Genomic DNA, 25,073 nt, shown 5'->3' with positions numbered 1-25,073 from the left:
AGAACTGCTACTCCCCCCGACCCTCTCGAGGTACATTGGCGTGTGGTCCTCCTCTATGGTAACTCCCATTGGAATCCCTCTACTCGAGGTAGCCCTCTCTCTGGGCTCTGATGTGTCTCTGTCAGAAGTATGATGTCTCTCCTCACCATAACTGTCAAATCCCCACGGATCCCCTCGTGATCGATCTTGGTTCGAAACTCGAATCCTGCAAACAAACGAACAACAAACAAGCAAGGGGGTGCAGGCTTGACTCACCTCCCAACCATGACAGCCGTGGGCAAGCCCACAATCTTGGCTATCCCCACCGAGCCACGAGCTGAGCTAACTAGGATGACGTACCGACCAATCTCCTCCTCACGACGTCCCATACCGCCGCAAAGCTGCCCTCGCGGGCCTCGAGATTGCTGCCGGCCTTGGCTGCATAAAGCAGGTGCACGTCTGCACTAGATCCAGGCTCCAAGACCATAGAGCTCTCACAAACTCGCGAGACTCTCTATAATACAATAACTAACCTTGGCCACCCTTTTATAGGCTCTTGGCCGGTCATCGGGCGTCCACACTTGGGCGCCCGCCCGTCCATACTTGGGCGCCCGCCCGTTAGTATATCCCTAACTCAGCTCGTCAATCAGCCTGCCTAGTTCCAAGCTTCCCCAAGCCTCGAAACTAGTCTTGCCTGCGTATAGCACACGGTAGATACCCACTGTGCACATGACATACTCCCCTTCCTCTAAGAGCTCACTCCTGAGCTCACTAAAAAGCCAAGGTAATCTCTCTGAAGAGAAGTCAATGTCTCCCATGTAGCGTCCTCCTCAACACGATCCTTCCACTTGATCTTGTATTCCGTGATAAGCGTATGACGCAATCTTCGTTCACGAAAGCCAAGAATCTTTTCAGGTTCGTGCGGAACAAATGTCATGTCCTGGACATCTATAATTTCTTGAGGAGTAACTAACTGATCTGCTCCACCCAGTACTTCCTTAAGTCTACTGACATGAAATACAGGACGAACTTTCACATGAGAAGGCAAATCCAATTCATATGCAACTGAACCAATCCGTCGTGTAACACGAAATGGTCCACAGTATCTAGGGGATAATTTCGGAGATCTACCTGTCCGTAAAGTCTCGGAATCTTTCGGAACTCGCAAATACACCATCGTTCCTTCAGAGAACTCTCTAGGTGAACGATGTCTATTAGAATAAAACCTGTCTCGGTCTTGAGCACTTCTAATAGATTCCTTCGTAACTTGTAACATTTCCTGCATATCTTGCAAAAAATTACGTGCTACATCATGCTGAAGTCCTGAGAATCCTACTGTAACAGGTGATCTAGGTTGAAAACCATACATAAGCATGAAAGGACTAAACCCTGTACTCGTATGCTTAGTACTGTTGTATGCAAATTCTAACATAGGAAGATAATCCTCCCATGAACTTTGTCTTTTGGATACATATGCTCGAAGCATATCCTCCAAAATCTGATTCACTCTTTTAGATTGAGGATGATCCGAGGAACTCAAATTCAAAGTTGTTTCCAACTTCTCAAAAACAAGTTTCCAAAAATCACTCGTAAACTTAGAGTCCCTATCACTGACTATGTCCTGCGGTAACCCGTACAGTCTAAACAATTGCTCGATAAACTGCCGAGCTAATTGCGTAGCTGTAATAGTCTTCCGGGTCGGTAAAAATCTAGCCATTTTTGTCAAGCGATCTACCACAACCCAAATAGAATCGTGGCCTTGATGTGTTCTTGGCAATCCGGTAATAAAATCCATGGAAATACTTTCCCATTTATTACCTGGGATTTGCAAAGGATGCAACAGCCCAGCCTGTCTAAAGCGTTCAGCTTTATTTGCCTGACAAATCTGACACTTGAGAACATAATCTTCTACATACCCTTTCATCTTCGGCCAATAAAAAGTGTGTTTCACTAATGATAGCGTCCTATGTACCCCAGGGTGTCCAGCAGAAGGGGCGTCGTGACACTCCCTCAGAATCTTGGACCTAATGTCCGGGATCTGTGGTACACAAATTTTGTCATTACGGAATAGTAAACCATTCCGAATCATCCACTGACCTCCTGCAGCCTGAATGGTAGACTGCATAGTCACCGAGTTTTGGTCAATCAATGAGCTCCCGTCCTGGATCTTCTGCCAAAATGGACCAAAATAACTATCAGTCCTGCAAAGTCCTCTCAATGACTGAAATATGTCAGTAGAAATCTCGGTGAACGACAAAGTATTCACCTCTCTAATCCGACTAAGCGCATCTGCAATATTATTCATGGACCCTTTCCGATAACGAATCTCAAAATCAAAATCTTGCATTAACTCTGCCCAACGAGCTTTCCTGCCTCTCAAATCATCCGCATCACACACATACTTGATTGACTGATGATCAGTCAATACCACAAACTTGGAGCCATATAAATAATGTCTCCAAATCTTGAGAGCATGAATCACAGCATAAAGCTCCTTCTCAAGGGTTGGCCAACGAGATTGAGTGTCGTCTAGCTTTTTACTTTCAAAAGCAACCGGTCTACCATCTTGAAATAAAGCAGTCCCGATAGCATAGTCACTGGCATCAGTTTCAAGAACATAAGGCCGACTAGGATCAGGCAATGCTAAGATAGGTGCTTCCTTGACTTTATCTTTCAAAAGTCTGAAGGCCATATCCAAATCGTTATTCCAAGTGATAGGCTGATTGGACTTACGTCCACGACCTTTCAATAAGTCGGTCATCGGTAGTGTGAGCTGAGAGTACTCCCGTACAGATTTCCTAAGAAAAACTACAAAACCGAGAAAAGAACGAAGTTGTTTCACTGTTCGCGGTATAGGCCAGTCCAAAACCTTCTGAACTCGGTCATAGTCAATGCTCAATCCATCTCTAGTGATCTTGTGTCCCAAGTAAATGATGTCGGTCATAAAGAACTCACATTTAGTGAATTTAGCATATAGTAGATTCTGTCTTAAAATAGATAAGACAATCGTGAGGTGTCTGACATGATCCTCAAGAGTACGGCTATATATCAAAATATCATCCAGGAACACCACCACAAATTTCCCCAAATGTTCACGAAAAAGATCGTTCATCATTTGCTGGAAAGTGGCTGGAGCATTGGTTAACCCAAAAGATAGTACGAGAAACTCGTAATGGCCATACCTAGTCCGAAAGGCGGTTCTTTCGACATGCCTTTCATGAATACGTATCTGGTGGTAGCCAGTACGCAAATCTATCTTCGTGAAATATTTCGCTCCTGCTAACCGGTCAATTAGGTCATCTGATCTAGGGAGAGGATAACGGTTCTTAATTGTCAACTTGTTCAATCTTTTGTAATCTATACACATTCTCCAAGTATTGTCCTTCTTTCTCCTAAGCAACACAGGTGCACCCCAAGCTGATTTACGTGGACGGATCTGGCCCATCCTCAAATAATCTTTGAGTTGTTTAGCCAACTCATCTTTCTCAGCTTGGCTCATCCTATAAGGTGGAATACTCACAGGATGAGCACCAGGGATCAAGTCAATACGATGATCTACTGCCCGTTCAGGTGGTAAACCCGATGGCAGTTCCTTAGGAAATACATCTTGAAACGAATCAAGTATCTTCTGTAATTCTTTGCTTTCAAACACACTTAATTCATTCACATCCATGGAAGGGATGAGAAAAGAAGAAAGTGGAATCAATACACAATGGAAAGCGGTGTGCAAAGAAGAATTCATTATATTTCCAAAATCAATTGTATTTACAAGAGGTCCCTGAGAGGGATGAATACAATCACCTAAAATACTATACTTGGTGTCCCTATGCTGAAAAGAAAAAATATGACTAGACCAATCTATCTGGACGTCAAGAGTCTTAAACCACTCAATCCCTAATAACAAGTCTACATTTTCCAGATGCATAACATAGCATTCCAGAGTATCTTTGTAGTCTTGAATCTGGATTGGAAACATCTCTACCTTGCGATCCCAAACTTGTCTGCCCGCAGGTAGACGTACCTCATAGGTATGGTCGTTGAGTGTCGTGTCAAGACTCAATTTCTGCACAAGTTTGTAGTTAACAAAGTTATGCGAACTGCCAGGATCTAAAAGAATGTGAATTTTATGGCCATTCACTTCTCCATGAACTCGGAGAAGATCATGCATGCCAAATACCTTAGAATTGAACAGACAATCAGAACAAGTACTAGGGCGAGAAAGTACAGTAATGGACGTACCTGTCAAAGACAACTGGTTAGCTGCCTTTTGCTTGGGTCCTGCGTTTGACTTGGTACCCTTTTTCTTTGGGCACTCATTACGCATGTGTCCTTTTTCTTCGCAGATAAAACAACGTCCTTCCTTCTTGAGCTTTAAAGCCCTAAGGAGTCGTTTCTTCTTCGCTGGTGTCGAACTGGAATTCTTTGAAGGTTGGTCCGAAGACTTGCCTTCATTCGTGTTAGCCATAGGTGCGGAGAACTTTCTTTTATGCTTGTTCCCCTGCTCGGTAACGGGTTTTGACTTGGAAGAGACCATCGTATCATCATAGATACGAGTTGAATGAATGGCCTCGTCCAATGTTTTGCATTTGTTATTTTTAACCTGTAATCGGTACGAGTCTGGTAAACCAGCTACGAAAAACCCCAAAAGAGTAGTGGGATCCATCTTTGTAGCTTTCATCTGCAAGTCACGAAACTTCTGGAGGTAGACCTCATTAGTGAGGTGCTGCGAGGTCATGGTCAAAGCTGAAAACCGGGCAACAACATCGTAGCCATCCTCTTTCTTGAGGAATTCTTTCTTGAAAATGTCTTCAAATTGTGCCCAAGTTGTTGGCTTTGGGTTCAGTTCCTTCCACCAAAGCAAAGCTTTGCCGGACAGGAAACCTGCTGCTAACTGTATCTTCTTTCCATCATCATATGGATGAAACTGAAAGTGAACTTGCCACTTGTGTAGCCAAGTGTCCACGATCTCCTTGGTTCTCTGCTTTTGCTCGCCCCCAAACGGTTCCGGAGTAATATTGGGGCCTAAAGCTGAAGCCAAGGTATCCATTCCCGAGAAAGTAGAGAGGGTAGTGGTCAATAGAGCGATGGAGTTCTGCAAAGCCTGCATCTGGGCTGCGATTTGTGCCTGACGTTCCGTTGAAGAAGCTTCGAGAGCTACTTTGAACTCTTGGAAATCGGATTTTGACACAAACTCGTCAAAAAGATCGGCATCAGTGCCTTCCGTAGCCGGCAAGCCTTCGCGTTCCACGAGGGGTTTCAACTCTGATTCTTGGGTCGATATCGTGAAGAGGGTACGCGGAGAGAAAATTCGATATTTGCACAATGAAAGTGCAAGCGAACTCGAGAGCTTGAGAGCTTGAAAACTTGAGAACTTGAGAACTTGAGAACTCGAGAGATGTGTGGCAAGAAGCCCACGAGAGGGGTTTATAAAGGTTTCCCAAAAGCCAAAAATCTGCAAAAGCTAGTCTTAGCTTTTGCTTTAGCTTTTGTGTTTTTTTTTTTGGGTGGAATATATATATATATATATATTCTTTTTTCTTTAAAAAAAATAAAAAAAAATAAACACCTTTAAACTTTGGAGGAGGGTCTTTTAAAACTTATAAAATTTTAAACTCTAAAAAAAACGAAAGCTAAAAACGTAAGCTTTCCTTTGTTTTTTTTTTCTTCTCCTCTTGGATTAACCCGCTAGTGGAGCTGCCGTCGCCAGCTGCTGACGTCGACCATGCTGCCATCATCGACTGCCGCCGCCGGGTGCTTCACGGCAGGTTTACACTTGCGCCAACCCACACATGTACCCGCCTGCGTATCCTGGTGCGTTCCGGCCAGAGCTTGTGCGCACACGTAGGTTGAGCCTACGCCTGGCCACAGGGCCACGTGGCCTGGGCGCTCACCGTGCCTGGCCTGTGCGCCGGTCTTGCGTGGCCTGGGCGCTGGCTTGGGCTGGCTACGCAAGCCTGGCCGCATGCCTAGCAGGCCTGGCCGCCTGTAGCTGTGAGTAGCCCCCACGCCTACGACACACACGCAACACACCTGGCCAGTACAGCAGTTCTCAGCCAGCAGACACAGCAACTCGACACTCTCTCTCTCGCTCTTTCTCTCATGCGCCAAAAAGCAACGAAAATTAACATGCTTTTCTCTCTCTTTTTTTCAGTTCTCTCTCCCTGCAGTTCATGCGTATGCACAACAATTCACCTCTTCTTTGCAAAAGCAATCAACCCTATTCAACCTACCATCTCCCATCAACATGGGGTTCTTTGATGAAGAAAAAACACATACAAAACTGAAATCTGCAGTATGCACAGAAAAAACAGCAAGCTTTTTAACACATACCGTTCTTCGACCTCTTCTTCTCTACCTACCGACTTGCTCGTTCACGAGGTATGCTCTGATACCACTGTCAAATCCCCACGGATCCCCTCGTGATCGATCTTGGTTCGAAACTCGAATCCTGCAAACAAACGAACAACAAACAAGCAAGGGGGTGCAGGCCTGACTCACCTCCCAACCATGACAGTCGTGGGCAAGCCCACAATCTTGGCTGTCCCCACCGAGCCACGAGCTGAGCTAACTAGGATGACGTACCGACCAATCTCCTCCTCACGACGTCCCATACCGCCGCGAAGCTGCCCTCGCGGGCCTCGAGATTGCTGCCGGCCTTGGCTGCATAAAGCAGGTGCACGTCTGCACTAGATCCAGGCTCCAAGACCATAGAGCTCTCACAAACTCGCGAGACTCTCTATAATACAATAACTAACCTTGGCCACCCTTTTATAGGCTCTTGGCCGGTCATCGGGCGTCCACACTTGGGCGCCCGCCCGTCCATACTTGGGCGCCCGCCCGTTAGTATATCCCTAACTCAGCTCGTCAATCAGCCTGCCTAGTTCCAAGCTTCCCCAAGCCTCGAAACTAGTCTTGCTTGCGTATAGCACACGGTAGATACCCACTGTGCACATGACAATAACATGCTCCAGTCGTCCAGGCTGCACCCATAGTGAACCATTACAGTTCCATACTGCCATGTGTATCTCTGTCAGTGGCCTGGTCTGTGTCCCATAGGCCCCAAACCGCTAATCCATGGGCCGGCCATCAATGATGACCCGACCATCTCAATAGAAGGCCTTCTTGCCTTCTCTCCTCGCGTGTAAGACTCGTGGCATGCAAGCTCTCCTATGCTCTAGCTGCATCCTCGTGAGATCATCATCCAAGAAAATAGGAGCTTCCTCTAAGCCTCGTAGTATGACCCTCTTTCTCATGAAGATGGTGCGTGCCTCCACATCCCGAAATTGTATGATGAGAGCTCTCTTCTTTGTCATGTCTTTCCTGGCCCGCCAAGCTTTGAGGAGGGGGGGGGGGGTCCCTCATGTGAGTATCCAAGTCGTGTGCATAGTGTCCGTCCACCCCCCTCGGGGGTAGAGTCGGCTACCTCGGGAATCCCTGTGACTCTCACATTGAGTCTACGAGCATGTCGCATCCGCTCCTCCTCAATGGTGGTGTTGATGATTTGGAGCCCTTCTTTTTGGGCATCCTCTTTCACTTCCTTTTTGATGTTTCTCTTCACCACTTCTACCCAACCCTCCCTTGTTGCCTCCATCTTACCTTCTAGGCTCTTGGTGATTGCCTTGGTGAGTTCCTCTTTGATTGCCTCTTTGTCAACTTCCACAATCTCCCCCTCCTGCCGTGGTGGTCGGTCCCGTAGAGAGATCACCTCCGCTTTGAGGATGTCGATTTCCTCCTTCATAGTGTCCGGTTCCTTCTTCTATCCCTCTTTCTCTTCTTTCCATGCTTCTTTCTCCTTCTTCCCTCCTTCCTTCTCTTTCTCCCTCTCCTTCTCCCTTTTCCAAGCTTCCTTCTCTTTTTGTAAAGCTTCGATCTCCTATCGACTTTGGAAAGTCGCTTGATGATGTTGTTGATGGTGGAGTCCGCCGTCTTCTTGTTTTCTCTGATGGAGATGTTCAGTTTATCCTCCATTTTGACTATCTCCTCTTTGCTTGCACCCTTGGCCATGTCGATGTACCTCGGCGGAGAGAGAGAACCCTAACACTTATGTTGCTGCCTTGGAGGCCTGAGCAAGGGTGGCTGAGGAAAGGGCAGCGAACATAACGTGGATTGGGCTGGGGCTTCACATGGCGGCGGCAACAGCACAGGCGGCGACCAAAACGAAGCGACGGGGAGGGGATGCGCAGGCGATGGGGGGAGAGAAAGCGCAGGCGATGGGGAGAGAGATGCGAAGGTGACGGGGGGGGGGGAGAGAGAGAGAGAGAGAGAGAGAGAGAGAGAGAGAGAGAGAGAGAGAGAGAGAGAAATGAAATGAAATGAAATGATATATTAACGTCTTCAAAAGGCCAAAATGACCTATGAGACCAAAAAGGTTACAACAATTGGTGGATCTGATACAATGTCTGTGTAAGGAAAGCTAAAAACAACTAAACAACTAACTGAAACTGAAACAACTATGAGGAAAAATACGGTACCAGGAGCTCCTAATGGATAACATCTGAGAGAGAGAGAGAGAGAGAGAGAGAGAGAGAGAAGAGAGAGAGAGAGAGAGAGAGAGAGAGAGGGGGAGGCTGGCGCAGAGGGGGCTGCTGGCAGGAGGGGGGCGAGGGGCTGGCGGGGGAGAGAGAGAGAGAGAGAGAGAGAGAGAGAGAGAGAGAGAGAGAGAGAGAGAGAGAGAGAGAGAGACGTCTACAGTCTACAAGAGACCCAAAGGGAGAGAGGGAGAGAGAGTGACGTCTACAATCTACAAGAGACCCAAAGGGTTTATGAGACCATAAGTGATACAATGATACCATTTATATACTGAGCTATGATAAGTGAAAGAAAAGGAAAAATGACTATCACTAGTGTATACAAATGTGATGTCAGCATGTGACCCTGAAGAGGAGAAACTCAGAAACTAGATCAATTAATAATGATCCCTCCTCAGCCATCTGATGGCAGAGAGAGTATTTGGGGTGGACGAGGCGGGCAGGTAGCCATGGCGGGTGGGTGCGCAATAGGTACGGACGTGCGACAGACAACGATGGTGGGGCGGGTGGGTGCGCAGAGAGAGAGAGAGAGATTAACATCTACAGTCTATAAGAGACCCAAACGGTTTATGAGACCATAAGTGATACAATGATACCATTTATATACTGAACTATGATAAGTGAAAGAAAAGGAAAAATGACTATCACTAGTGTATACAAATGTGATGTCAGCATAAGAGGAGAAACTAGATCAATTAATAATGATCCCTCCTCAGCCATCTGTGTTGGGTTTTATGCTGTGTATGCACCCAGAGGAGTGCTGGTGATCATCAGTAGGTTATTGGGGCACTTTTTACTTCAGTTAGTGGAGGTTTTTTCCTTCAGTTTTAGCTTAGTTTCACTTATAATGGTTTATAAGTGATTTGGTCCACCTGGCACACTTTATGGCTGGACCATGTGAACACACCTTTTAGGTCACATCTTTTATGTGGCTATTGTACTTCATTTTATAACAATCAATATATGAGTAGTCGTGTTCCTCTCTCACTCTTACACCTCCTGTTGAAGTACCTTCCAAACCCTAACCCTAACAGTTCAAACCCTTCATTTGGTATCAAAGCCATCAGTGCCCGTACAGTTCCACGCTATCAGTTGCATTCGCCTATCCTGCCCGTACAGCTGCAACTGCCCGTTCAAGTTCACCTTGGTATCTTCGCCTGCCACTGCCCGTACTGGTTCGCCATCAGCTGCCCTGTACATACAGGCCCTTCGCTTGTTCTGGTCTGTACCCTGCAGCTGTCCATACAGGTTCGCCCAGCTGCTGCAGCCGCTCAGTCACTCGCCTTCAGCTCTACTTCGCCTTCAGCTGCAGCCACGTACAGCACACATTCGTCCAGTACTTGCAGTTCCGTACAGTACTCTGCTCCGTACAGTCGCCGTACAGTCGACTATACCTGCTCCGTACAGCAGACCAGTACCTGTCTGTCAATACAGGCGGCACTGTTCCGTACAGTTATTCTGTACAGCAAACTGCAGTCGACCTGTTTCCGTACTGCTATTCCGTACAGCCTGCAGCCAGTCGACCTGTACCTGCTCTGTTCAGTACACTTGTTTTGTACAGCCTACAGTCGAGTGTACCTGCAAAATCACATTTTTGGTAAGCTTTACATGTTTTGAAATTTGGGCATTTTCTCTGTGAAAGTTTTCTAGCAGATACAGGGAGGTATTCTTGCAAAGAAATCTCACAGGCTTTTGCAAGGCTTTGGGTGCAGAAATTTTGGGCATTTTGGCACTGTGTGAGCCACTTTTGTTGCTCTACTCAGTCAGTGGTGCATTGTGTTGCACATTCAGAGGATTGAGAGTGCATGCATATTTGGGTCAGCTGTATTCAGTGGAGTACAGTTGCTTTCAGGGTTGTTGCTTTTGGGTTTTTTGATACACAAGTACAGCATTGTGCACTAGCATAATGGCAAATCAACAGCAGAGTGATGTGTTCACGTACTTGTCTAAGGAAGACAAGTTGGATGGCATGAATTACTCCTTGTGGAGTTTTATGCTGAGAAATGTGCTAGTGGCAAAAGGTCTTTGGGATTTTGTTAGTGGTGATGAACCACGTCCAGGTCCATTGGCTCCAGAGACTCCTCCCCAAGGGGGTGCTCGTGGAAGAGGACAACAGGCACAGGCACCAGGTCAGCCCCACTGCCTGTTCAAAGAACAAATGCCCAGAAGACATGGGATGCCAAAGATGCACAAGCCTTGTCACTTATTGCATTGTAAGTACAGACCTTATATGTACCAGGGATAAAGAAGAATCTGTTGTCCATTTCTTCTTTAGCACAGTGTGGTATGCAAGTCAACTTTGATGATGACAAATGCATGGTCAGAGATAAAGCTAATGCCTTGACCTTGATGCTTACTGGAACATTATGTCATGGACTCTATCAGTTGGATGCATTTCAGCCAGTGGATCAGTCTGCTTATAATGCATTCACTCTTACTCCAGCTATGGTTGATGCGGAGTTATGGCATGCTCGCATGGGGCATGTAAATTTTGGTAGTCTTATGCTTATGCAGCGACATAACATGTTGACAGACCTACCTCTTATGGAGAAGCCTCCAGATCACATATGTGAAGGATGTATTTTGGGAAAAATGCATCGGTTTTCCTTTCCACGTGATCAGGCTGTACGAGCAACTGCAAAGTTGCAGCTTATACACAGTGATCTTTGTGGTCCCATGTAGACGAAGTCATTAGGAGGTTGCTTCTATTTTGCTACATTTATTGATGACTTCTCTCGTATATGCTGGGTCTATCCGTTGACATAGAAATCACAGGTATATGATGCATTTTTGGCCTTTGTAGCACTTGCTGAAATAGAGTCAGGATGCAAGGTTAAGACTCTCCGTTCTGACCGAGGGGGGGAATGTGTGTCACACATGTTGAATTCCTTTCTTGAGAGTAGAGGTATCAAGCATCAGTATACTACTCCTTATACTCCACAGCAAAATGGGGTTGCAGAAAGGAAGAATCGGTCACTCATGGAGATGGCCAGATGTATGTTAAAGGCAAAGAAGCTACCACATATCTTTTGGGTGGAAGCTGTTATGTGTGCTTGTCATATTTTGAATCGATGTTCCACAAAGGCATTGGTTTCCATTACTCCTTTTGAGGCTTGGCATGGCCGCAAGCCTTCGGTATCACATTTTCGTACTTTTGGGTGTCTTGCATATGCACACATACCCAAAGAGTTGAGGAGAAAGTTGGATGATAAAGCCACAAAATGTATTTTTGTTGGGTATAGCCGTGAGAGCAAGGGCTACCGGTTATATGACCCACTGTCCAAGAAGATGTTTACTAGTTGGGATGCGATTTTTGATGAAAAATCAGAAATATCCATGGCTGGTTATGATGCAAATCAGGCTGAAAATGATGTGTTTGAAGGTCTACTACCTATGGAGTTTCATTCTACAGTTGGTGATCCAACCCATGAGGGTGCAGGACAGCCAGCTAATCATGAAGGTGGTGCAGAAATTCAGCAGGAGATTGAGCCAAAAGTTGAGCCAAATATGGGGCAACAGGCTCCACAGGTCAGACATATACCTAGATGGTATTTGAGGACATTACAGGACAGCCATTTAGAAGGTCCTCTTGCTGGTCGTACTCGTAGGGAGACACGGACCAATGAGCATGCACACATCATGGATTTGAATCTGGTTATGGCAGCCAGTTTACAGGATGATGATGAGCCTGATTCATTTGTGGATGCACGAGACAATGTGCATTGGAACAAAGCCATGCAGGATGAACTTGATTCTATTAAAAAGAATCAAACATGGGATTTGGTTGATCTGCCCAAAGGCAAGAAAGCCATTGGTACTAAATGGGTCTATAAGTTGAAAAGACATGCAGATGGATGATAAAGTGGATTGCTAAAGACTTGCGAAACTCAGGATAAAGAAGGTGGTGTGAGACTTTGTGAGACAGGATCCTTCATTTACGCATAATTTCGCTGGATGTTACACACATACATCTCTAATCATCAAACGTCATCACCCGTGTGAGTGGACCAAACCCCTCGCGGAAGAGGCAGTGGAATCTCTCCTGTATCTCATACATAGTAACATAAAAACCCGTTTTGCCCTCTCGAAATGGCACGAAACGTTTCTGGCACGAAACGTTTCGAAACAAAACGAAACCTGCCCATCGAAACGGTGTTTCGCCCAAATGTAAAGTGAGGTAAAAAAAAAAGGGCGGAAGGTGTTTTTTTGGAAATGCGATTTTTGCCGTCGTTTCCGTTCTTGTTTGCTGCCCATTTGCCACTTCACGCATTCGACGCTTCTTCTCGGATATTATATGGATGTGACTCACATGCAAGGGTTGACTTGCATTTGTGATCAGCCATACACTTTGTGTCTTGCTCTCTCTCTCTCTCTCTCTCTCTCTCTCTCTCTCTCTCTCTCTCTCTCACACGGACAGAGATTACCAGACTCATCCGTCAAGATTTAGTTCAACTGGACATTAGGAGGACATGGATACAGCCGACTGAGGAGCTGGGCACGAAGATGGCTTTCTACAGAGAGCATTTTCTTTAGCTCACAGCAGATGGTTTTGTGATCAGACCCAGTTACATGGATGTGCACTTGTCTCATGCAGTACGATGTGCTATTGGTTAGATTCGCACATCCTCACACCAGCTTGAGATTGAGATTGGCCGATATAGAGGTATACTAGCTGAGGCCAGGATATGTCGAGTATGCCATGGGGAGCCAGAGACAGAGCTGCATTATATATGCCATTGTACCTCATACTATGAGGTACGTGGTCGTTTCCACTGTTTATTCAGAGAGGGTTTTGGACCACTTTCCAGAGTCATGGGGTACCAGGACCAGTGGTGTTTGGGATTGTTCTTGCTTGAGCTGCAGAGATATAGAGATAGCCTGCTTAGGCGCACAGAGAGCCAGACTCAGAGGCACATTACAGACTTCTTTAGTCCAGCCATCACTGTGCCAGATGGGCCACAGCAGCAGCAGGACATGGATACCGCCCACACCAGCGGTACACTGATTGATCGTGAGATTGAGCTTGGGTGGTCCAGACGCCCATGACTACGGAGGAGGGCATCCCAGCATAGACGGAGGTTGCAGCGGCGGATTCGGATTATTCTTGCGAGACATGCGGGACACCCAGTCAGGGTGCTGACCACAGAGGATATTGAGGAGATCCGCCAGCGTCCGATGCGGCACATATTATGAGATGGAGGCACCTCCATAGTGTACCCCCCCGTTCCACATGATATTGTATCCCCTCACTGTACTCCACTCACCTCCATAGCGTACCCCCCCCTCACTATATTCACACCCTATAAGGGTTTCTGTTTACCTTCCAGTTCCAGTTTCATTTTCTAGGTGCCAGTAGTATCATCTTTATTTTTCATTTTTTGGTTTTTTATCCAGACATTGTATCAGATCCACCATGATGTAACTTTTTGGTCTCATAGGTCATTATGGCCTTTTGAAGACGTTAATATAACATTTCATTTCATCTCTCTCTCTCTCCAGGGGGTCAGAGATAGATATGCAGGATTGTTTGAGGAGCACTCTTCACTACATCAGTTGATGGAGGCCTCGGACCAGCGACAGCTTGGCAGACTACTACTAGAGCTTCATAGTTCTCGAGAGAGACTCCTCCAGACACCCGCTCCCACTAGGGGTGGGAGACAGTCCCAGCTCTCAGATTTCTTCCAGAGAGCTATGCCAGTGCCAGCTGATGTACCACGTGGGGTGACCGCACAGAGAGCAGAGGAATTGAGAGCCAGGAGGAGACCTAGACAGACTGGACATAGAGCACCCCGACTCCGTCACCGAGAGATAGCAGCTATCCGAATGAGACACCAGATGGAGACACAGGAGAGGCTAGCTCGCTTTCATTCAGACTCAGGGTACATGTTCATGCCATTCACAGCCTCAGCATCGGCGATGTATGATATCTTATATCCCTCTTATGGCACTGGATGGAGTTAGACATAGATCTGCATAGCATGCTTGTACCACCCCTTCAGCATATAGAGATGCATCTTGCCTTAGCACTCTATCCACATCCCCACCCCCCCTTACATTGTTTGTATATGGGCTCCACCGATCCATGATGATTCACAGTTGTATCCAGACACATGCACACTTTTTCTTTTGTTTCTTTTCTTCCGATGACCGGAAGAACAGAGTTGTATTATTTTTTGTCTCATAGGCCGACTTTGGCCTCTCGTAGACGTTAATATATCTTTCTTTCTTTCTTTCTCTCTCTCTCTTTGTGTGAGCTTCCTATTTTTGTAGCTAACCCTAATATGCAAGAAACACTATTGTATGTGTCAGTGTGTGAGTCCCAACACCCTCGTGGTCCTGTGATCTACTGTTTTTGAGTCTCCAGATGGCTCAAGCTACCATGTCGGATGATGTGAAGAAGGTCGATATGATGGTGGTGGGATGGGGGGCTGATTTGGTACTTCGTATAGGGATCGTGCATGTGTGCCATATGGATGGAGATGTGATGGGTGTGGGTGGGCGTTTCTCCTGGATTTTCTTCGAGCCCTCAGTACAGTTCACACCTTTGAGAGATTGGTATAAGTCCTTGTATTGGCCCTTAACATGTGCTCATTTCTTACGTTTGGTTGTGTATTGGTTAATCCTTTGAGCATCTCGCTTTCGGATTTGGCCAGTTGCAACCTTGCGTAAGAGACGCTCACGTGTCATACCAATCGTTCTGGGGCATGGTGCCGGTGGGGGGTCTGGTGGTAGATCGGTGGGTGGATGGAAATGCGGCTATGGCAGATGTGTGTAAGATTGTGGTGAGCTGAGAGGTGAGGTCGGCTAGTGGGAGATTGGGGTCTACATATGTTGGATGTCAGTAGAGATGGTCGGAGTAAGTGAAAGGAGAGAGATGCATGGTCGGCTCCAAGGGGGCAGGTGGGAATGGTGAAGGTATGTATGGATGTGGCTAAAGCGGGAGATCCCATCACGTAATCCATTGAACTCGAGCCTCCGCCATGTGGGACGCATGTGAGAGCTCCGGAGGAAGGCCAATAGGATATCCCGTTGAAGATGGCTAAGCCATGTGTTGTCCCCAGCATGAGGAACTCTCTCCCTGATGCTGTAATGTCCCCTCTGTCCTGTGATGCTTGCTGAATGCCTATCTCCTCCGAGTCTATCTCCTGCATGGTCAGCTCCTCCTGGTCATATACAGAGTAACAGATGCCTGCTCGCTCCGAGTCCTAGCGTTGAAGTCCCCTAAAAGGAGAACTTCGCCCAAGCGTGAGAACTCAATGATGTCTGCATGGAGGGGCTCTCCTTCCTCCAGAATAGCATATGGGGACTTCCTAGGTGGGAAGTAACATACTACAATGTGTATACATCTCTCCAGTGTGATCTGTAACCTCACCCACATAAAGCGTGCCTTTGTGTCCTTGCGGACTATGGTGATCATGGGCTGTAGATGTGTCCTGAATAGTACTGCCACTCCGCTAGACCCGTGTACCCCACCACATGTGCATGTGTCCTCTTGGTAGGCGGATGCGCACTCATAGCCTGAGATGCATGGCAGCCCTTTCTCCGGGCTTTGGTGGGTCTATGTGAAGAAGATAATGTCCCTCTCTGTGAAAACTTCCCTAAGTCCCCCAATGTCCGACCATAGTGTTCCATTGCAGTTCTACACTGCCAACTCTAGGTGTATGGTCCACAGACCCCGCGTCCCTATTTGGGCGTCTACTAAAGACCCAATGGGCCTATGAGACCAAAGTGATACAATAATGTCTATGGCATATGAGAGAGAGAGAGAGAGAGAGAGAGAACTCTTTATTCGCATCTAACAAATTTGAAAATTAGCAGGTGGTTTTTGCATCCATGGCAAGTTTAGAAGCAGGCTTTGCCAGAGAGCTTTTTGTAGAGTGGGCAAGCGAGGCGAAAAACTTGGTTCTTTTTACGGAAAGGGGACAGGTATGCTAGAAAGTAGTTGAGGATGATGCTTGAAAGTCACTTTAGCGTCTGCTTGATTTTCTCATTGTTGTGCCAAACTCAATGGAACTTGGTCTAAACTACATAATATTTACTGTGTTACAAATTCTGGTGTTACCACTCATAGCATTACATCACTTTTGTAAAGCAAGCTTTCCCTTGGAAGAGAAAACTCTTTTGTGCTGGCCCCTAGTGCAGGATGGGCTGGCATCCCAAGTATCTTGTTAGGGTGCCACGAGGAACCCAAGAACCTTCCTAGTGAGGGTGCAAGTATCTGCAATCTGAAATCCCATAGACTTATGCTGATTTATAAAAGCTCCAGCAGCAATGCAAAAGGCACTCAAGACAACCCTGAAACGCTGAAGATTCCCAAGGGAAGCTCCTCAAGAAAAACATGAGCTTTATTTGAGAAAGATCTTTTGTGCTGGCCCCTAGTGCAAAATGGGCTGGCATTTCAAGTATCTCGTTAGGGTGCCATGAGGAACCCAAGAACCTTCCTTGTGAGTGTGTCAGTATCTAGCAGTGCAAAAGGTACTCAAGACAACCCTGAAATGCTAAAGATTCATTTGGGAAGCTACTCAAGAAAAACAGCAGTTTTATTTGCATGTCCATCAGCTTGTGCTCCGACGTGATTACTTCTGCCTTGCACAAAGGCAATCTGTAGATCGTGGGTCAAGTTGTTCAAAAACGGTTGATGTCTTAGACTGGTGGCCATGATCATATATGCAGTACAAACTACAGTGATCACTCTCCACTGATTGTATCTCCATAAGACCACAGAAAGAGTATCAGCATCAAACATCTCCTGGAATGCCTGTGTGATATCAATCCAAATAAGGACTATAAAGCAAGAAAGCATTGAGGGGATAAACCATCATCTTCTGGGCATCTTCTTTTGTGCAAGGCATGTAGGGTTCTCTCTAGTTCCTCTACCCAAAACTGAGCATAAATGTCAACTGCATCTCATGCGTAACCAATGTGGAGTATGCCTCCAAACTGCCTGTTGAGCTTTGACTCTGGCACCTATGCATGCGGATGGCACACAATGCATTCTGATGGTCGCTTTAAGTAGATGGGTCACCTGAAGGCATGAGCTTCTTTCAGGTGGTATTAGAGCCAGGTCTGTAATGATCCTACTCCCTTGCGGATAGTTTTTTCTGAGGCGGAGTGTACGAGGCCTGCTTTTAATGTTGTTCATGAGCTTTTTGTGTTGCATCCCTCTTCCTTTATTTGTGTGTGGGGGGGAGAGAGAGAGAGAGAGAGAGAGAGAGAGAGAGAGAGAGAGCACAAGGATGGGCATGTTTGGAAAGCGTAAAAAAAGTTGGGCTGATTAACATTTTCTAGGGCGTGAAGCTCTAAGGTTGTTAAAACCGTGAAATTAAAAGAGAGCTATGGGCTAGGCGTCTTTTACCATTGTAATAAAAGCTCATTGTGGGGTTTTGTTTCACAAGGGTCAAAAATTTCCTTGCCTAAAGAAGAGATAAAATCAAGGTTCAGGTTGAGGTTGATATTATGTTGTTTATGGAGCTTGGGCGTAACCTTAGATGCAGCTGAGGGCTGTTTGATACCAGCACTATGTGCTGAAGTATGTTGTGTAGGCCAAGCCACTGTATTTGACCTATGCTTTGGAAAGGCCTCTTCGCCAAGATTTTGTGCAACTATTTGGCCATTCTAGCTCTTTTCACATGATGAAACATATGCCCGGACACTGGACAAGTTGATGAAAGCATGGGAACATGGACTATTATGTTGGCACAAGGAAAAGCACCAGTTTTGGTTAAAAAGCAAGGAAAAGCAAAAAAAGTCAAACTGAGTTGACCACGAGCCAAGGGCACCATTGGAAAGAGGTGACTAAGCTGGATCAAAAAGCTAAAATCCACTTTTTCAAAAAAAGCAGGTCTAGGGCCAAAACGCCAGACTCTGAAGCTAGAAAAGCAATAATTCAAGAACTTTGGCAAAAGATGAGTATATTTTATTATTATTAAAATACTAAAGCAAAAAGAGAAAGCAAAGAAAAAAGTCAACAGGAGGAGATTATGAAGCAAGTGAATGAGTTATTGGAGAAGGGTTTGATTAGATCTAGTTCATTACCCAGATTAGTGTGAAGAACAAGATTAGTGTGAAGAACAGGTTTACTTTTCCTAGGATTGATGACATCCTAGACATATTGGATGGAGCCACCATCTTTAGTAGGATTGATTTGAAGAGTGTTTACCATCAAGTCATGATTGTTCCAGAGGACATTCACAAGACCGCATTATTCAAGACCACATTTGGACTCTATGAGTATTTTGTGATGCCTTTTGGTCTTACGAATGCCCCGGCTACCTTCAACCGAATGATGGAAAGAATATTTTGACCATAGAGAAAGTTTGGAGCTACTTTCTTTGATGATATTATTGTGCATTCAAAAAATGAGGAAGAGTATCAAAAGCACTTGGATATCGTGTTTTAGGAACTGTGGAAGCACAAGTTATATGTGAACGACAAGAAGAGTGTAACATGCAACGAAAGTATTCCTAATTAAGGATCCTGTCACACAAATTCTCACACCGTTTCTGTATCCTGAGTTTCGTGGGTTTAGCAATCCACTTTTATGACTTCAAACTTTAAGAGATTTGAGAGAGAGATAGAGAAACTGTACACCGTATGGAGTCCCGAATTACCCATTGAAGGTCCCCCTATCCCGTTACCGGAATAGTATTTGCTTTATTACTTTGAAGAGATTGATTGTGGACCGACGAAAAGCCAAATGCAAGATCTCTGAGGACCAAGAGTCGGGCTGAACTGTACACAAGTGTAGAAGCACCAATGATGACCAATCTCGAGCCTATGCACTCTTCCCAATGGAATGAGGGAAGGCGGCAACTCTAAGGCTGAGGTAGGGATTGTTTGGGACTGTTCTAGGCCATAGTGGTTGAGTACTTTAGGTACGGTGCGGTATGGTACGGTATGCGTACGAGTACGCATCCGGATGAGTACTTTAAGTACGCTCACTTTTTTTTAAAAAAATGTGTATAAAAAAAAAACACATTATAAATCATTCATAATTTAGCAACACTAGTACACAAAGATGCACAAAAAACAATTGAAATGCAAACATGTATGACATATACTATATAAATATCAAATGAGCTGTCAAATGAGCTGCAATGCATACAACATGAAGGACTGTCCTGTTGAAGCTGAAATCCTAATACATACTACTAAGTACAAATGCCAATAGCCATATGGCCGGCTCTCGCTCATCATCATCCAAGCCTGAAGATGAGGATGATGAGTAGTCTCTATCTGTGAGGAGATTCCCATCAGAATCATATAGTGGCTCCCCACATCACTTGGTATCTCCTCAACAATGGTAGAGGTCCCAGTTATCTCCTCTGGAAGAGTCTGCATTTGGTGCTCTGGACCACCTCTACTGATTGCTCTGGTGGCTCTCCCTCTGGCATGTGCACCACGAGTATACACCCTGGTGCCTCTAGAGGTGGAAGGATGACTTTGCTGAGCTGAAGAAGTAAGGGAGCTGGTAGTGAGAGCTCGAGACCGAGCTTGAGTGACACGTCTATCAATGGTCTCGAGCTCTCTATGAAGCTGTCTATATATCTCCTCCTGCTTATCACGTAATATGTCGCCCTCCTCGGCATGTTGCTGGTTGCGGCGTTCGAACTCCTCAACATTAACCTATGGAGCATGTATTCACTAGTAGTTATTAGTGACTAATCACTTTAAGCTTACGATGAACTTTGAAGTGCATCAGTATATTGTAAATGTTTTTACCTGTTTTGGTCTATCTATCTTCGAAGATTCCGAATTAGTCGAAGGTTGGCTCTGTAAAACACCAACCTCTCTAGTTGTGCTGTGCTCAAGCGGTTTCGGATCTTCGAAGATTCGAGTCTTAGTTATAACAAATTTTAAAGCCTTCCCTGTCCATACTTCCTCTGGCACTTTCCCACCAAGCCTCGTGTTAGGTGACCTGTTTATAAGAGGAACGGCTGTCATAACAGCTTCAGCCCAAAAACCATGAGGTAATGCAGCTGCACAAGGTTGATTCCGCACGTACGTACGGATCCGTACAGTACGGTACAGCCGTGCAGTACGGTACAGTACCGTACTGTACGGATCCGTACGGTTTTTTTTTTTAAAATAAAAAAAAAAGTGGCGTGGCGTGGCGAAACGTGTGTGGCGACCATGCGCTTGCGGATAAGCGACCAGATTTTGGGCATTAAGCGAAAAAATTTTGGGTCCATGTGAATACTTGCACAATCGTGTGTACCTGCAAAACTCTGCAGAGTAGCTTCTTCGCTCTTCTTCGCTCTCTCTCACGCCCAAGCTTCATCATGCCGCGCAAGACCAACCCGAACTGGGCAATCCACACCAATGTCCTGAGGGTTGTTAACACCCATTCTCAGCAAGGGTCAGGTACTCGGCTATGGGCATGCAAGTATTGCGGGTAGCAGTACACTAGCACCATAACTCGCGTCATCAAGCACATGACAGATATCGGGTGCACCAATCAATGTGGTCCATGTGATAAAATACCACAAGCTGTGAGGGACCAATTGATTGCGGAGAATTGTCCTGCAATGGGTGGTGCAAGCAGTGTTAGAGGTGGTGAAAGTACGCAAGATGCTCTCCATGATGCTTTTATTGGAGATGTTACAGGTTCAGGTACAGTAGATGAGGGTGAAAGTCTTTCGGCTTCAGCCCAATCCACCACAAGCAGGAAGAGGGCACGTATTGCTGATGATGAGGACCTCCTGCCACAAGATGTGAGAGGTACAGGGGAGGCATCAAAGCAATCCACTCTGCGTTCTTGTATCTCATCACAAGCTTGGGTAAAAGAGCGGCAAAGGGTGGCAGAAATGGAGATTTGTCGCACTCTTATTGAGTGTAATATATCCTTCAATGTGTTAAGGACAGACCAATGGAAAAGAATGGTGAAAGCAATTGCGCAGGTAGGGCCTACTGAGACATGGACAGGTCTTCAGTATACGAAGATGCGTACATCCATGTTGGATGAGCAGAAGGCCTTGATAGACAAGGCGCTCACACCTGTGAAAGCAGGTTGGCAGGAGTTTGGATGCACTATTATTTCAGATGGGTGGGCAGACATTCGCAAGAGGCACATAATCAATATCCTTGTGTCATCTTGCTTGGGCACCTATTTCTTGCGTGCCGTGGATGCAGGGAGAGCAGGCGACAGGATCACAGGGGAGTTCATTTATGGCCACATTCGACAGGCTATCCTTGAGGTTGGGGAGGACAATGTTGTGCAGGTGGTGACCGACAACGCCTCTAACTGCAAGGCAATGGGTCAAATGGTCGAGGCAGAGTTTCCACATATAGTGTGGACTCCATGTGCTGCCCATTGTCTTGATTTACTTGTGGAAGACATTGGGAAGCTTGTTTGGGTGCAGCCCATTGTTGCAGATGCTGTAAAGATCACCACCTTCTTCCGCAAGAAGCATCAGGCTCTTGCCATCTTTCGGAGCCATAGCCCTTTGGATATGGTGAGACCATCCAAGACCAGGTTTGCCTACATGTTCTTGGTCTTGGATAGGCTCTACAAGATAAGAGATTCACTATCATCAACAGTTGTGGATCCAAGGTGGCGACAGATGCATAATTCAGAGGATGAGCGTACAAAATACTTGCAGAGGCGGATCCTGGATGATGATTTTTGGCAGCAAGTTCATAGCCTTTCAGTTGCACTTAAGCCCGTGTATGTCCTTCTCCGACTTACAGACATGGAGGGCTCAACTTTGGGGCTGGTCTTTCATTTGTTTATGCAAATGAAAGACCATGTTGCTCAGTGCTCCATGATGACTGCTCAACGGTAAGCAATAGTTCTAATTTCTTCCTCTTTCTTTGATTTTTATGACTTCTCGATTCTCTATTCTCTTAGCACTATAACCTAAGACATGTATGTTCAATCTCTCATTTTCAGCCGAGGTGAGATCCTGGACATTGTAGACAAACGGTGGACATTCATGAGCCGTCCCATCCATGCGATGGCTGCCATGCTCCATCCTCTCTACAGGTCGCCAGAGCTATGGAATAATATTGCTTTGAGCATGAAGCAGTCAGAGTATGTGGGAAGGATGTTCTTAGAGGAGGAGCAACTTCAGATTGATAGAGAGTTCACCACTTACATGAGTGGTATTGGTGCTTCATTTGCGAGACCTGTGTCATTGAGGAAGGAAGCCATGAAATTCCCTTTGACATGGTGGCACTCTTATGGAAGGGTTGGTCTTCCAAACCTTTCACGAGTTGCTCTTCGTGTTCTATCTCAGGTAACTTGTAATTAATCTCTAAAGTATAATCTTCGGAAATGAAGATTGATGTTTTAGCATTGAAAGATTTACAAATTTGCTCGCATTGCACTCATTTTTGCACAGGATTGCTCGGCTGGAGCATGTGAGCGGAACTGGAGCTCATACTCCCTTATACACACTAAGATTCGGAATCGCCTTAGTACTTCTCAATTAGAGAAGTTGGTGTATTGCAGAGCTAACATGAGGCTCGTGCGAAGCTACCATGCTTTGGGGTCACCGAAGCAGGTATACATTGAAATTTGGACTCAATAAGAACTTAGAAGTAGAAATTTTTTTGTAGTTCAATGGATGTCCATTGTCCAATATGCAATTTGTGGCATGTTTAAACAGGTTGATCCAACACTACTCAAAATGGTAGATGAACCCAGCCCGGAGCTTGTGGATCGGCAGATTAGAGATGAGCAAGAGGAGATTTTGAGAGCTTTACATAGAGAGCTTGAGAGCGTGGATCGTTGTGTGACCCGCTCACGTGCACGATCTCTCAGCATTCCTCTACGCCCGGCAGCTCCAGATCCAGGCTCTGCGAGACGAGAGAGCATTCGCAGGGGAAAGCTTCCAGTTCGTCGCACCCAGCAGAGGCGTGCAAATGAGGCTCATTCACACTCAGATTCCCGAGGCACATGATGAGGATGCACTGGAGCTTGTTGCTATTGAGCCAGAGTTCGATGAAGAGGGCAATGGTATCAATGATGGAGGCATGCTCTCTTCAGAAGACTCATCATCTTCATCTGATGATGAGATTTGAGACTCTTGCGTCTAGACTCTAGAGTCTAGACAACTGTGTAGTGTTTCATTGTTTTGCTTTTTGCACTTGTGGACCAGGACATGTGCTGGCAGCTGTAGACATGATATTTGTACTCTCTTTTATTATCTATGACTTTCATGGTTCTTGCTTATATCACTATGACTGTTTAATGTTAACATGAGGTATTGTGTAATGGGCTTGGTAACTGATAATTGATTTAAACTTTAAGTAATGAGGTTCAGTCTCTTTATTTTAAGTATTTTGGTTGCTATGTCTACAAAATATTCAGGTTTCTAGGACTGTTTACAAATGGTACATACTGTTTACGTACCTTAAAATTTGTTCCGTACAGAAGTACGTTCTGTACGTACTGATAGCGTACCGTACACTACGTACCTTACCACCTTGACGCAGCATGTGACAACATAGAACGGACCTTCTCCTGAATGGTCCTGTTCATCCTCTCTGCTGTCCTGTTTTGTGGAGGATCATAAGGAGCAGAGAGCTCCCTCTTGATGCCTTTAGCATCACAAAAGTCTTGAAACTATTTGGACATATACTCTCCACCATTGTCGAAACGCAAAGCCTTCAGTGTTTTGCCAGTTTGATTCTCAACATGAGCAACAAACTTCTCAAACACTGAGAATGTATCACTCTTCAAACGAAGAGAATAAACCCACACCTTGCGTGTGGCATCATCAATAAAAGACATAAAATATTTTGCCCCTCCCAAAGAAAGCTGAGGCATCTCACATACATCTGTATGCACAAGCTCTAACTGAGCATCTTTCTGTCCAAGAGCTTTCTTGTGGGGGCACTGGAGTTGCCTGCCATATATACGATGCTCACAAAACTGAAAACTTTGAGAACTTTAGAGAAGGCAAGTAACCAAAACGAGACAATTGCTCCATTCCTTTGACACTCTTGTGTCCCAACCGGCTATGCCACAGAGATTTCCGGCAGCTTAGTTGCATTTACATTAGCATGGTGACAAACACCAGCATGCATGAAGTAAAGAGTGTCCACCTTAGAGCCTCTGGCAACAACCAGTGAGCCCTTACTAATCTTCCACTTTCCACTACCAAATGTGGTAACATAACCAGCATCATCAAGCTGTCCAGTAGAAAATAGGTTTCTTCTTGATCTCAGGCACATACCTGACATCATGGAGCATAAGCTGTGAGCCATCTGAAAACACAAGCCTCCCATCACCTCTGCCAAGAATCTGGCATGCATGGTTGTCACCCAAATAAACTACTCCTTCATTGCCAGCAGTATACCTGACAAACAAGTCTCTGCAACCTGTGACATGAAAGGAGGCACCTGAATCAATGATCCATGAGTGCATACCATGACCATCTCCTGCATGGAGTGAATGGGCATCAAGTGAAGACGTGAATAGGACTTCATCCTCACTGTCACCTGCATGTGACACATTGACTTCTTCAATCTTGACTCCACTTTTGCCCTTTGGCTTTGCATCTTTGGCTTCATCTTTGTCTTTGTCTTTTCCTTTGCCCTTTTCCTTTTGATCATTCTTCC

The 25,073-nt window shown here is 45.7% G+C and overlaps 1 protein-coding gene and 2 pseudogenes across 1 annotated transcript in view; 2 read left to right on the top strand and 1 right to left on the bottom strand.

Annotated features, from left to right (window-relative positions):
• CPSF100 (cleavage and polyadenylation specificity factor 100) overlaps window positions 1-25,073 on the top strand; it is a 125,583-nt gene that overhangs the window by 29,327 nt on the left and 71,183 nt on the right. Inside the window, exon 9 of the mRNA XM_086806586.1 lies at window positions 16,326-16,433. Coding sequence (XP_086662712.1) covers window positions 16,326-16,433 — 108 coding nt within the window. The remainder of the gene's footprint in view (window positions 1-16,325; window positions 16,434-25,073) is intronic.
• On the bottom strand, window positions 7,047-7,717 carry LOC147633500 (uncharacterized; annotated as a pseudogene).
• LOC147633499 (uncharacterized) lies at window positions 20,789-23,410 on the top strand (annotated as a pseudogene).

The sequence above is a fragment of the Cibotium barometz genome, chromosome 12 (assembly GCF_041138505.1).
Source record: "Cibotium barometz isolate CiBa-2024 chromosome 12, ASM4113850v1, whole genome shotgun sequence".
Taxonomy (NCBI): domain Eukaryota; kingdom Viridiplantae; phylum Streptophyta; class Polypodiopsida; order Cyatheales; family Cibotiaceae; genus Cibotium; species Cibotium barometz.
The sequence above is the reverse complement of the archived record's forward strand: the minus strand, read 5'-3'. Positions and strand labels throughout refer to the sequence as shown.